We start from the raw sequence: 14,409 nt of genomic DNA, 5'->3' as shown, positions 1-14,409 counted from the left end.
TAGATCACGAAGTGAGACTCCGAATTCAATAGGAAACCATTGCTACCCAGTTTAACACCAGGCTTCTTGCTTTTTATTTCTTACGGGGGGAAAAAACAAAACAAAACAACAACCCAAAACAAACAAAACCCAAACAAACCAAGAAAACAAACAAACCAATCCCTAACAAACAGAGTGGAGTAATAACTATTTAGGAATATTTTGAAAACAGGAGAGAGGAAAGAAAAAGAAAAAAAGAAGAAGGAATTTCCAAAACCTTACCTTTCCATTCCTTTTCTCTGTCCTCTCTGGCTACCTCAAAGTGTTACAGCCTAAAAGGAAACTTCTACCAGAGGTGTTCACCTTACGGGTTGTTATTGCATGAACAAAGTTGTGTGCTGGAAGTGCCAAACGCCAGCTGGATAAAGGGCGCGTGCAGCTGGTCCTTCTTTGGGCCCCAACCTCAGCTGTGAGGAGACACCGAGGTGGAGTGAGCTGCGGTGTGGTGGCCTTGGCCAAAGCTGGGACCGCTGTCTGGGACACCAGCCGCTGCCGCCGCGCTCCTCGTTGCTGCCCAAAGCATGGTTGTGTGTTACAAAACCTCCCAAACTTGTGCTGTTCAACGTGATGCGTTTGCGCTTTTTTGTATCTGGCAGTATGGGAAGGGAGAAATAAGGCAAAGCTGACAACTTTGGGCAAAGCTTGTTGCTGATGGACGTTTTATCAAATTTAACACTGGTTTGTGTATTGGAACACTTATGTAGGGGATGGACTTGAGGGGGAAAACATTTCCACTTAGAGCCATGAGGGAAAAGAGATGTATTCAAATAAATCTGTCCTAAGTTCCTGGGTGGTTTTCTTCTCTCTACAGGGTCTTTTATCCAGCCTTGTCAAACTGACTAGTTTAACACTAGCCAGGAACTGCTTCCAGTCGTATCCCGTGGGTGGCCCGTCCCAGTTCTCCACAATCTACTCTCTCAATATGGAGCACAACCGCATCAATAAAATCCCCTTTGGAATTTTCTCTAGAGCGAAAGTATTAAGTAAGCTGAACATGAAGGTGAGGCACAGAAACACGCTACTGTGTGTAAAATCAATGAGGAGCACTGTTTGCTGCTCCATGAATTCTGGCAAACTTAATGATACAAGGAATGAATTTATCACCCTGAAGTGGACGCTGATGCTATCACATGTAGAAACAATTCTGTAATAGTTTGAAAATGTACTATCAAGATTTTATTTATCTTTATTTTTGTGAAGCTTTTGTCACATTTGCTCAATTTTGAACAATGAAACACGGAAGTTGGTTGCCAAGTTCTTGAATATTCAAATGCGACATAAGCACGTGGAGTAGCCTCTCCTGTTACAGTTTAGATTAAAAACAAAATGACGTAAAATATCTTTTTTGAATACATTATTTCAAAACCTAAGTTTGGAGAATTTTGGCACTAGTTGCAGAGCACGGAAAAAGAACTTTAAGTCTGTGCTATGTATACTTAGAGTGAAGAGAACTAGGGAAAAGAGATGATGTTTTTCTATGAATGGGTTTGTTTCAAGTTGTTAAATTATTTTTTAAAAATAAATAACATTTGAGTGGTGTCTAAACTCAGCTACTATTTTAGAATATCTTTTGGATTCTGAATTTGCATTAAGACCATTTTTTATCACATACCTGTTTGTAACTTTGCATGTTTACCAGGACTTAGTATGACCTAGTTATTTAAGGGATATTTTTAGTGGTTTTTTGTAGTTACATTTTGAGCAATAAGAGGTTCAGATTAATTTCAGATGCTTTTACTCTGAGCCATTAAGGTATATTTCCTTTGTGGTGTGTTCAGTGTAGTGCCCCTTTTTTTTTTTTTAAGCTAACACTCTATATTTTTAGGATTCCAGTGTTGCTGATAGCACATTTGTACGTTATGGTGAACTTTTTGTTCTTTTTTCCCCTCTCCCTCCACTGAATTCAACAAAGAAAAGACAAAAAAAAGTTTTAACTACTGGGATGCATGAAATCTTGAGAATTACGTGCTTTTAATTTTTCCACTTCTATTCATATTAGTAACACACAGTCAATTCTGTTACTCTAGGTTGGAACTGCTTATTATGTTTTGAGGAATTTAAAAATATTTGGCCAATTACCAACATCTTATTCTTCTGATTTAATTATCTAGTATTTGGTTATGAAATATTTTGTAAGCACTTTGTTTAATCTCTCAGACACCATGCTGACCTGTTGCAAGCGCAGACCCTAAATGTTTGATATGTTAAATCACAGGACAATCAGCTGACCTCTCTCCCCTTGGACTTCGGGACTTGGACTAGTATGGTAGAACTGAACTTAGCAACTAATCAGCTCACAAAAATCCCCGAGGATGTATCTGGGCTTGTTTCTCTTGAGGTGAGAAGAGTATAATTGAACAACTAAGTGAATCCCTGCAAATAGGTGTTCTGTACTTCAAATTTAAGTAATATTACTTTTGGGTCACATAAAGCTGTATAAATAATGTGTACCTCTGCTATTTAAATAGATGTGTTGCATCTGTTTATGGTTGTTTTCAACAGCCTTTTCAATGTTGTTCTTTAGCCTCTGGATGAGTGTCTGTGCACAAAGAGTTAAGTACATATATATCTTTAACTACGTAGAAAGACAATTTTTCTCAGTAGAAAGTTGATGTTGTCAATGAAATGGCACTGAACTCACTTCAATTGCTGGAGAGACTAGCATGGAAACAGCAGGGATCAGAAAAACATCGTGAAATGGTCTACAGCCAGAGGTGACTTGGATGTAGCACTGTGAACCTGGTAGGGAGCTGAGTGAGAATTCTCAGCCTTTGAGGGAGAACAACTCGTAGGTTGAAACCATGAACTAAACCTGTTGTGTTCCCTGGTCCTGTTTCCCAAGGTACCATCAGGAGAGACAGTTGCCTTGGAAGAACATAAAGGCAGAGGTGCTTGTCCTGGCAGTCGAGGGGACTTGGTTGCCTCTGTGAGTTGCTGGGAAAAATCTGTTCAAGTACAATAGCAAATGGCAGATTTGAAATTGCAAATTTCCAATGCGACTGCTGCTCTGAATAATTAATAATTCCTGTAGTTTGGGGCAAAAAATATATGGCAGAGTAATAGCTATTTAGTGGCCCAGTTCCCTTTAAGTTAAGGCCATGATTGATGTGACTGGGAAGTTAGTAACTCTAATAACTGGATTTGCCAGTGGTCTGCTGAAGCTGGAGAGCCGCATGGTCCCCAGACCCGTTAGCGCTGTTTTTCTCGGTAATTAAAGAATCACATACAAAGAACTATTTGGGCAGTGTTTACACAAAAGTGAAGGTTCCCACAGCAGTGCTAAGTCAGCTGCATTGCATGTAGGTAATATTTTTTGTTCCTGCCTTTATTTCTCGATACGTGATTAAAATGTTACTATTCTTATCGTTCTGCGTGTGTCGTAGCACATAAAGGCAGGCCACCAAAATACTGCTTGTGCTAATGCTAAGATGTTGGCTTTTATTCATTTTGATTTCCACTTGGATTTTAGCTTTGTTTTCTGTTCTGTTCCTGCCCTCGGTGTTTCCACGTGGTGGGAGCTGGGGTTGGTAGAAGCCCCGGCGCTGGCGCCCTTGGCCGGCTCAGCAGGCGCTGTGCGCGGCTGGCGTGAGGGTCCCGCTGGCTGCTCTTTCACATCCTTGTGTTCCAATGGGCCTTGTTAAATAGCTAGATAATAGCATTGCTTAATCGGTAATTAATTACCTTACTGCTCGCTGCGTTGATACGAGGCTTGATTACTTTTAAGGACTGCTAGACTTCTCCAGAGGAAGAATGGTATATTAGTGTAACCCCTGTCAATTTGCTTGTGGTATAATAAACAACTCTTCAATTGACATTGCAAATAAGGGTACATTTCTTGAACCTGTGGTATCTATAATTCAACACAGGAGGAGAAAAACAAGAGGATGACACTGTAGTAGGAGCAGATGTGTGATGGGGAGACCATTTTGGAAAGCCAGTGGATATATACTCAGTGTTCTGTTCAGATGCTCTAATTTGTATGTGTACTCCCTGTTGCTCCTAACCAAAGGGGCACGGGGAGAAGAGCAAGTATTAAGTTTTTTAAAGAGGACTTGGCAAACACAGTAAATGGTATAAAACATGGTTATGAGATAGCTATAAGGAAGGATAACAAAAGTGAAGGGAAGGCCAGGAAGAAATGGTTTTTCTTTGGTCATTTGAAGAAATAAGGTGTTCTTTGGTTTTGCTGTGCATTTACTATTATGTAAAATAGTATTTGAAAGAATTCTGTCATAAACCAATATATTTGTATCATTAAAGACTATAAAAATATTTTAATAACTTATTTTTTAAAATCTTTTCAGTTTGTTTCCATGATTTGAATGTAGGCTAATTTTGGACTTCATTACTTCAAAATAAAAAGAGATCCTGCCTTAATCATTATTTACTAATTGCGTTGCTGAAATTCTCTGTGTGTATTTTTTTTTTCTGAGGTTCTTATCTTGTCAAACAATCTCCTAAAGAAACTTCCCCACGGAATTGGAAATCTACGGAAACTCCGAGAGTTAGATCTAGAGGAAAACAAACTGGAATCCTTGCCAAATGAAATAGCTTACCTCAAGGATCTGCAGGTGAAACAATAATTGGCGGAGATAAACATCTTACGTCCTTTATTTACGCTGTGCTGATTTAACTACAGCCAGTTTGAGGGAAACTCTTGGGGACTGGACATAGAACCAAAAGTTAAGAATCTTGCACAACTTAATCCACAGTCTGTGCCTACTAATTCTTCAACTTATCAGTTAATATTGAACAATCAAATTTAGAAGTGTTTAACTGTTGTACCATGAGTACATACTGCGACAGGAATACCGTCTGATTTCAGTTATGTTCATGAAAGCTTTTCTATTTAAGGCACATGATTTACTATGCACCGTTTTATTTTTATGCTTAGTGATGCTTAATAGAGGGCTGAAATGTTGTTTAAGGGTAGAATTTTTTTGTTCAAATGCTGGAAAGTCGAACTTACCAGCTAGATATCTTGTTCTTCGCTGTCATTCGAAGCAGAAGTCATTAAGCTAATTTTTAAAAATGTGTTTTTTCCCTTAGAAATTGGTTCTGACTAATAATCAGTTGACCACCCTTCCTAGAGGTATCGGTCACCTTACCAATCTGACGCACCTTGGGCTTGGAGAGAATCTTCTCACACACCTTCCTGAGGAAATTGGTAAGATCCCTTTTCCTGGTTTTATGTACTGTCCCTGAGCCAGAGCAGTAGCTGACACAGACAATAGGCATCTACTGTGCTCATAAGCAGAGGCTGCAAAATTCACGGGAAACTTATAGATTTATACCACCTCATGTGAAGTGTGTGCCACAGGAACAGCACTATGGGCTATGATCTTTGTCTTGCTGAACTGCAGTGAGAAGAACATTCTAGCTTTTTTTCAGTTCTTCTGCAGAAATCTGCTGAACACACGTTAGCTTGGAACGGTGAGATTCCTTTCCTCTCCAAATTTTTTCACGAGTTGCATATTACCAGTCACTTGACTTCAGAAACCTGTTCTCAGAAAGAGGTCTGTGTCAGAAAGGAAACTGGCTGGTCCTACTCTAATTCCATGGTGTGGACAAAAACCTTGTGTAAGTTGTAGACAGCTGAAGGAAACGTTTCTGCTGCTAGTCCTTCTGTGCACACACTTCTGTTTATAGAACATCACATTGTTTTTCACCTTGACGAGGTAGGAAAAGGAAGTAAAGAGGAGAAAAATTACAGAAAAGAAGGGAGGAATATGATTATTTTTGTCTACTCGAGACATCCAGAGTAACTGGGATTCAGAGCATCTGAAACTGAGATCCCATGTTTCTTTTATATTGGGTCACAAGTACCTCCAGAGCATGATTCTGGGCACTTAGGTTAAAATCTTAAAAAATTAGAGCTCGTTGTAGAGGAAAAGTGATGTGACAAGCTACACAGGGCAAAATGTGGTCAGAAACAGTGATGTGCAGATGGGGAAGGCTGCGACGTGGTCTGTCTCTCCCAGCATCTTTAGGAAAGAGCTGTTACAGCTTCTGCTCATCTTGTATGTGCCTCAGTGTGAGAAGAGCCTAAAACAATCTAGATCTGGAGATTTGTAATTTAGTTAATAAGTTAATGGAGAGAATTTGGAGGATGCGGAAATGAGCTGTGGAATGAAAGTACACTTGAAATACTATTGTAGGAGTACAATTTGGTTATTAAAGCTGGTTGTCTTAAGAGATTAGAGAATAGTTAACTATTTTCAAATGTGACTGCTGCTTCTATCATGCTGTCAGCTATTTCTCATTATTTGTTATCCAGCCTTTCCTTTTTGTTGGTTTTCCATGCCTTGAGCCCTGGCTACTGCATTCTCTTGTGAAAGATTAAATAGTCTTTTAGATTATAGGAAATGGTATATGAGATTGGGAGTATTTTGAGGAGGACTTGTATGTTTGGAGTGCATTTCAAGGACATGAATTAATTTTGATATTTGATTGCTATGCAGAAATGGAAGTCTTAAGAAAGAAGAGATTACTGTTTTCCACCTTCTGGTTAATCTGTATTGCAGTATCTGTAGTAGAGACAAGTTGTAAAATTTGAATTCAGGAAAAAATTTTCACACGTCTGTTCCATTTAATAAATTCACTGCTATGCAGAGATCTCTCCTGTTTTCTTCCTGTGGCTCATTACAGTTACAGCTTCAGGTCTTTAATACAGGGGTTCTAATTACATAAAAGATATAGCATAGATATTTTTAACAAGATAATAGTTACTACGTGGCATAAATATTTTCTAGGCCCTTCTATCTAGATAGCCATTCAACGTTGCCTGCAATTGAAAAGCACTTCTCTGAACAGCTACGGTGAATTCCCTCTCAGTTCTCTTATTTTGTGTATTCTCAGTTCAGGTTTTATCTAAAGGAGATGTAGTAATGGATATTTTTACAGGGAAACTGAAACAAATTGCTTCTTGCTTAGGTACCAGTGAAAATAAAACTTGGTGTGCTTGAAAACAGGAGTTTAGATGAGTCACTGAGCTTGTATCCAGAAGTTATAAACTGCATGAATCCAAAAAATACTACTTTGTATTTTATTTTATTTTATCCAGGTACACTGGAGAATCTGGAAGAACTGTATTTGAATGACAACCCCAACCTGCACAGCCTTCCGTTTGAGCTGGCTCTTTGCAGCAAACTGTCAATAATGAGTATTGAGAACTGCCCGCTCAGCCACCTTCCACCTCAGATTGTTGCAGGAGGACCCTCCTTCATCATTCAGTTCCTAAAAATGCAGGGACCATATCGTGCCATGGTCTGATGCTAATCGGATTGTCCAATACACTGTACAAAATACAAACTGCGTTAATGTTGTATTGTCTGTATATGTATATATAATATAATATATGCAGTTTATATTATATTATATATATATAAAAATATATAAATAATATAAAAAGGCAAATTTAAGACTGCATTATGTGTTTCTGCTAATAGAGGAATCATAGCCATTTAGATTTTTTTTTTTTATTCTGTAAAAATGCTTGTCTAAGTTTTCTTTGCTGAATTTGATGGAAGTTGTCTGAATAATCTGGAAATGCCAGTTCATTTAAAGCAATTGCCAATGAACTCAAAGTTTAAATTTAAGGGACAAAAATAGTTTTGCTTAGATTTACTTTCAGTTAAGAGAAATGTATAACCTTTATATAATGAACTTTTCTGTTTTCCTCCCTCTTTTTTTTTTTTTTCAAAGCCTGAAAGGGTCATGTGTCCTGAGGTTGGGATTTTCTTTTAACTTATTTTGAGATTTGAAGCAAATGGTGTTTTTGTATTGTTTACAGTCAGAGTAAATCACTGGATTCTGTTTTATTCTGATTTGCTCTGTTTTAATCAATCATATCTAGAATTTATATGCCTCTGCTGATGAATTTTTATCAACCGGTTTGTATACTAAAAACATATACTCATTCAGAAGAACTGGCAGGTGAAAAGGATGCAGTCAAAACAAAAGAGAAGAAAGAAAAGCTTGAATTCCTTTAAGTCTTGCTTCCTTGAGTTATCAGTTGCAGACATAACATATCTGAACTGAGCCTTTTGCAGTTGGTCTTTTCTAGCACAAGTAAAACCTATTCGGATTGGTAAAAATGTTGAGCATACTCAGTGAAGAGCGGTTTTCATTTTGTGAAGTAACAATTCCATGAGGTCTAACCGTACAGTTAAGTGGCAAGGAAATAATATATATGTACATTTTTATTACAATGTGGAGTCGTAAACTACAACAGGCAATTTTAAGGATTCCTTATAGTCCTTGTACAATAAATAAATGAATGTGTCTTACTTTTAAACACTGCAATATATGTAAGTTTTAAGGTTGGTTAACAATGTACTATGGTTTTATATCTTGACTTGCCTTGTACCTCCTTCCATTATGGAACTTCTGTGTCCAAGCACAATATCTTCACACTGTGCTGTTTTGCTGCTGAACTAAATGCACTTTTCCCCACAGCTGGGGCACTTGCTTCAAAATATTCAGTTCAGTATCTTGATCATTCTTTTTTAACTTCGCCCTATCTGTTCCAGTATTAAACCGTTCTGTTAAAAAAGAGGCACCTTTTTCATTTGTGCATAGATGTCGGTAGCTCCAGAGAAACACTGTATGTGGTGGACATTCAGTTTTATCACGACTTTCTTGGTTGGTTAAAAGGCAGAAGATGCTTCAGGGAGATTTACGCTATTGCTGCACTTGCAGGGCCGCTTGTCCTTTTCGAGGAGGGCAGGAGCTCGAGGCGGTTGCATTCCACGGTTACTCAAGAACTGTCCAGTTTGTACTCGTTGGAATTGCTGCTGGGCTAGTGCGACTTAGAGGACTGTACCTTTTGAACAAAATCAACTGATGCTGTGGGAAATCTATTTCACATGCAGAAGTTTGGGGAATATTATTTCTGGCTTTCGGGCGTGCTTACTTAGAGATATTGCCTTGATCTGTTTGCATTCTGGTTTGTCGTACGTCTTCATTAACAAGGAGTAAGTTTAAATGGAAGGCAGGTGGAGATATAAAACCTTAGAGGGCTTACACATGCTGTAAAACTATTGTAGATGTCACTGGATTTTACTAAGTAATGTTCTGTTCTTTCTCACACACTCTGTCTCTATTGCCCCCCCCCCTTTTTTAACACCTACTGTAGCTTTTCAGTTTAGACTCTAGTTTATGAAAGGCTAGTTCCTTGCAGTTGTGCCTGAAGTTAATCTTTCTCAGCATTAAGCTGTTAAAATATGAAGATGCTGAAATGCTTAGTATCAAGACTGTACTCTCACTTCTGAATATACTGCTAAATTCGTGTTTGTGCCCTCAGGTCACTAGGGGAAACAGGTTTGATTAATATGATTCCTTAAAACAAAAGTGGCGACCCCTTGTGTTTTCAAGCATCTTGGTCTCATTCTGTGTCTGGTCCTCAGTCCCATTTTTATAAGAGCTGATGGGATCGAATTTGTTTAGTTTGTAAATATGTTGATTATTCACCTTGTTAAGGTACATGGTTAATGACTGTATGATTGGAGCTGACCCTCTCTCACATACATTCCTGTGGAGAAGTTGGCTACCAAAATAGTGCTCATTACCCTTGCTTAAAACAAACTATTCTTTTCAGTACACTTATAGGAATAAATAAAGCTATGTTTTCATTCATTGCTATGTTAAAAACAGGATATTTTTTCAAACTATCTTTGTACGAGTATGGTTGTTGCAATGCTAGATAATCCTGAGCCCTGTTTTAGGAGTTTAACTGTATAAATTCAGAGGTGCACGTTTATTTATCCAGTGTCTCCAGAGAGATTTGAATAAAAGCAGTGTGAGAAAATTTCTGGTACAGGAGAAATCAACTCAGAAAAATTTGAAAAGTTCTTTAAAGTTATGCAAATTTTAAGCATTAAATGTGTGGCATGGATTTGGAATAGATGCATAAACATCCATGTAAGTACATACATGGATTTATATCCAAATCTATGCACAGGTCCATACAAATCCATCTGTTTTCATCATTCAAAACAGTCTTACATCCTGATAAAACAGACTTTGGCATTTCACAGGATGCTGGATTGTTAACTGGTGCATTTTATAAATTGTATTTAATGCCTGATGACATTCAGTTGGACACACGTGCTGGCCTATACATGTTTAAGGATTTTGTCTGGCCTAATCAATCAAAGTATGAATGGAAAGAATTTCATCCTGACAAGTGTATGTATACATACATACACATATGTATATGTGTATCTATGTATGTATGAAAGCATAGACAAGGTGGAGGAATTAATTCTTTACATCATCTTTGAGAACAAGACAGAAGCAGGTGATTCCCAGATACTCGTATTAAATCTTTATCCCCCTTGCCATACTGGGGGAAATAATTTAGAAGGGTTATTTAAAAGTGTGACAATCTTTACTTTGGGTGAAAATCATGACCTTGATTACTTGCCCATAGACAAAATATAAATTTTGTATGTGTCTGTGCCTATGTACATAAGAATATGTACATATATACATGCCCCATAAAGAGACTATCCTGAATCATGCCTTGATTTAACAAGCTAAATTACTGTATTATAGACTAAATAGTATTATGGAAGTCTGGTTAAGGTGTAAAGCAGATTAGCAATTTCTTAAATAATGAAAAGAAGAAATAATTGCTGTTGTGACTCATGTTGGTCACATATTGCATTTAAAGATACTAAATAGAAAGTTGTTTGGTAATTCTTTGCAAAAATGTTTTCTTTTTAGTAAAAAAAAATAAAAAATTAAAGTTCTGTCTCTCCCATAATTAAGTTCATCTCCAAAGTTGTCTAGTATAAATGCAGTGGAAATGCTGCCTGTAAAGTTGGGTCACACAGTTGTGTAACTGGCACTTTTCTGTTTGCCAGATGCTGTTGGAAACTTTGAAATTCATACACCCTTTTTAGAAAGAGATTTGGGTTGTAGAATATTTGCTTCCATGCCTCTCTTGGATTTAAGGTTTTCTCTGCAGTTTTGTCTGTCTTTTGCTAATGTTGTGTGAGAAAGTGCATGTTCAGACTTCTTGAAGGTCGTATTTGCTCATGTACATGATTTAGTAAATTAGTACTCAAACTGTCTAGCTGGTTAGCACTTAAACCCGTTGTGTCACCTGGAATTCAAGTATCATCTTTAATCCTGGGAGTTTGAAAAATACCTTTAAATATCTTTTATTTAACAATTAGAAAACTTTGAGATTTTTTGGCTTTTTAAAAATTTTTAATAGAACCAAAATAAATTGAATTTCTGAATCCGTACAAACCCCTGTCAGGGAAGTCTTCATATCTGGATGCAACTAACAATTTTCGTGTAGGCAGTATCACACCTCGGTTGTATCAAATCGGCATACCAGAATAGCTTCAAATTAGGAATGTGCAGTTGGCAGTAATTTGCACAACACAAACTTCAAGGCGCAGTAAAGACAATTACAAAAAAATGATGGTATCTACAAATGGTTTTTGGTTTTATGTTAGCAAAGATCAGAAAATTATGTTTATTATTCTGATGTTTAGGTCTTAACCAGGACTGCACAGGACTTTTGCTGTGGAAAAATACCAAACCACACTAATTTTGTGGTTAAAAGCTAAACAAGAGTGTAAACAGTCTACAGAAATGTACTTTTAATCTGAATTATTGTAATGTTGATTGTTATGTCTATATAAAAGATTGCCTTGCTTTTTTTATAAGAGTCATTCTGTATCAATGCATTCATTATAAATAGTATATTTGTAAATAAGCTGCCACTGAGTCTTTTGGAAGTTTTCTAGTATTTCTAGTCTAACATCAACTCGGATTTAAAAAAAACCCCAGCGGGTTCCCATAGTGTGCAGCAGTCACTCCTGCACTAACCCGGGTGCTTCTGTCCTTACCCCAGATCTCTGCTGATTAAAATCGGCAGAGGGTCTGACCAAAGCGCCTGAAGGTCTGAGTCGAGTCTGCCCCGTGACCGCGAGTGATCCAGCGACCTGCACACGAGCCGAGTTGCTGGCCGGGCTCGTAGCGAGTGACGCTGGACCACGGGCTGTCCCTCCCTGTCCCACGGGGCTGGCTGGCAGGTGGGTACCCAGCACGACAGGGGCGTGCGGTTCCCTCAAACTGCTCCAGACCTCACCGGCCAGAGCTGGAAGGGCTTGTGAAAAGGGAAGCAGCATCCGCATCGCTGCATTGAATAGCCCTTGATAGATTAGGGAAATTCACATAAGAAAGTGCTTTTTTTTTTTTTTTCTTTTTTTAATTCTAAATCTATTTGTGTTTCTAGCCTCTGCAACAAACATCTTGTGTCTAATAATTCTACAATATAATTATGTGCTGGATGAAGAAGTACTTCCTTTTGTTTGTTTCAAACCACACCACCTCATTTCATTTGGTGACTCCTAGTTCTTATATTCTGAGAAATTTATGAACAGCCTTCTTCCTGTTCACCTGGTTTTTACAACTTTTTTCCATAAATGGCAGTGTTTTTTCTCGAAGTCATACAGTACTAGTTTTTTAGCTTTTCTTTAAACACGACCTCTTCTGTTCTGTGATAATTCTTGTAGCCTTTTCCCATAGTTTTCTAGTCCTCGTTCTGATTCTTTTTCCTAACTCGTAGCCTTTAGTAAGCTATTTTGTTGTTTGTGTACTTCTAGTTTGTGAAATAAAAGTACAACTCTGTTATGAAAATTAAAGTTGAGTGGGTGATGAAGTTGAGTGCTGAACTCCAGTGGGGAATAATCTCACCAGGCAATGATCAGGTTGGGGTTTAGACTTCAGACGCCAGCCACCCACTGCAATGATGGATTGTTTCCTCTCATTAGCTATAACTGACTTTCATCATCTCTTGCAACTAGGTATCAGCAACAAAATTAATATTAAAGTTTAACAGAAGTATGCTGATTTAAATAATACCAGGATTGTGCATACTTTGTTCATGCTAGTGAGAGTGCATAGTTTTGGATGATGTGACTTGAATATTTCAAGTGGCCTTTTTAAACTGTCAAGGCTCAATATTTTCTGAGAATAATAGGAAATTTCTAATGCTGCCATTTCTTTGGAAGAGAAGTTGAAGACTGACAGTGCACTGGTTGAATTTCGTTTTCCCCCTCGAAGCCTTTGCAGAAAGCTACGTAAAAATTTCCCATAGTGGTTTTGTTTGTTCATTTTTAAAAAAGAAAAGAAAAAGCGATTTCCCGGGCCCCAGTAGCATCCTGCTGGTAATCGGTGCCATCCAGACAGCGCTCGGCAGCCACTGGGACTGGGGGGAACTTGCTGGTCGTGACCACTTTCTGATCAAGTGATTGAACTCAGCACCCACAGATGAGCCCGGCCTCCGAAGAACAATGCGTGTTGGCTCTCGTTGAGTGACAAGTAAAGAAAATGTCTTGTTTCTGGCACCCTATGTCCTAAAGGCTGTATTAAAGGCTTCAGAAATGTCCGGGTGATGTCTTGGGCGACTGTTGAGAAAAACAGATTACACATTTGTGTAATTAATCCAGCCTAAGTGCTTCAGGATAAAGAGTCTCCCCACGCTGCTCTCCAGTGACGGGTCCTGCTTCCCACTGGTGGGAAGTTGTGCATTTAGATATCTGCTCTGTGTTGAAGTGTCTGGTGTGCAAATACTGTATAAAGTCTTGATACCCGGCAGCTTTACAGAGTATAACTGGTGCTTTGAACTGTGTGTGGTGGCAATGGCAGAAAAAAGGTGTTAAAGGGCTGGAGATAGTTATTATAGCTTTGATACAATTAGAAGAGGCTGAGTGCCTTGAAAGCTAATTTGTTTTGGTTTTGCAAGCCATCTCAGTCAAGTAAAATACGCCATCTCTTTGTATAAGCCTTGCGTCGCTTAGGACTGTAAGAGTGGGAGACAATTCAATTACCAAGATCAAATGATGATGTTTTAGAGGAGGAGCCATCTGGAGTATTTGAGTGAGCAGCTGGCAGCCTGGGCTGCACCGTTAATGATCTGACTGTATGCCTTGCAACTATTTTTTTCCACTGCAAAACCTTTTAAGAGTCTTTAGAGATCAATCTACCCCGCTGCCTCTGAGTGAGATCCTATCTGCAAAATTGCACACAAGTGTTCCCTTTTAAAAGCTCTTTCCACAACACCCTCTTTTTCCTTTCTGTTGGTAAAGTATTTATTTGTTAAGACTTGTAATGAATCCTTAATTTGCTGTAGTTTGGTAGTTGCTTCACTTGACCTAGTAGTAGCTGGTTTGCTTTTTGTCCTGTGTTGTTATAGCCATGCTGCCTGAAGTGATTTCCAAACTTCATGCGGACAGTTTTAATGGAAATACATTTTTCCATGAAAATCTTAAAACGTTGTTTGAAAACAGCCATGGTAAGAATAATGCAGTAAAACTCCTCTCTATACGACTCAAGTTTTTTGGGTGC

The 14,409-nt window shown here is 38.2% G+C and overlaps 1 protein-coding gene across 2 annotated transcripts in view; it reads left to right on the top strand.

Moving 5' to 3' along the window:
• SHOC2 (SHOC2 leucine rich repeat scaffold protein) overlaps positions 1-12,170 on the top strand; it is a 72,267-nt gene extending 60,097 nt beyond the window's left edge. For both annotated transcript variants that reach the window (XM_065639251.1, XM_065639252.1), the window contains exons 5-9: positions 851-1,039; positions 2,255-2,377; positions 4,473-4,610; positions 5,089-5,206; positions 7,103-12,170. In XM_065639251.1, coding sequence (XP_065495323.1) covers positions 851-1,039; positions 2,255-2,377; positions 4,473-4,610; positions 5,089-5,206; positions 7,103-7,311 — 777 coding nt within the window. In that variant the 3' untranslated portion in view covers positions 7,312-12,170. The remainder of the gene's footprint in view (positions 1-850; positions 1,040-2,254; positions 2,378-4,472; positions 4,611-5,088; positions 5,207-7,102) is intronic.
• The last annotated feature ends 2,239 nt before the right edge of the window (positions 12,171-14,409 follow it).

The sequence above is a fragment of the Caloenas nicobarica genome, chromosome 7 (assembly GCF_036013445.1).
Source record: "Caloenas nicobarica isolate bCalNic1 chromosome 7, bCalNic1.hap1, whole genome shotgun sequence".
Lineage (NCBI taxonomy): Eukaryota > Metazoa > Chordata > Aves > Columbiformes > Columbidae > Caloenas > Caloenas nicobarica.
The sequence above is the reverse complement of the archived record's forward strand: the minus strand, read 5'-3'. Positions and strand labels throughout refer to the sequence as shown.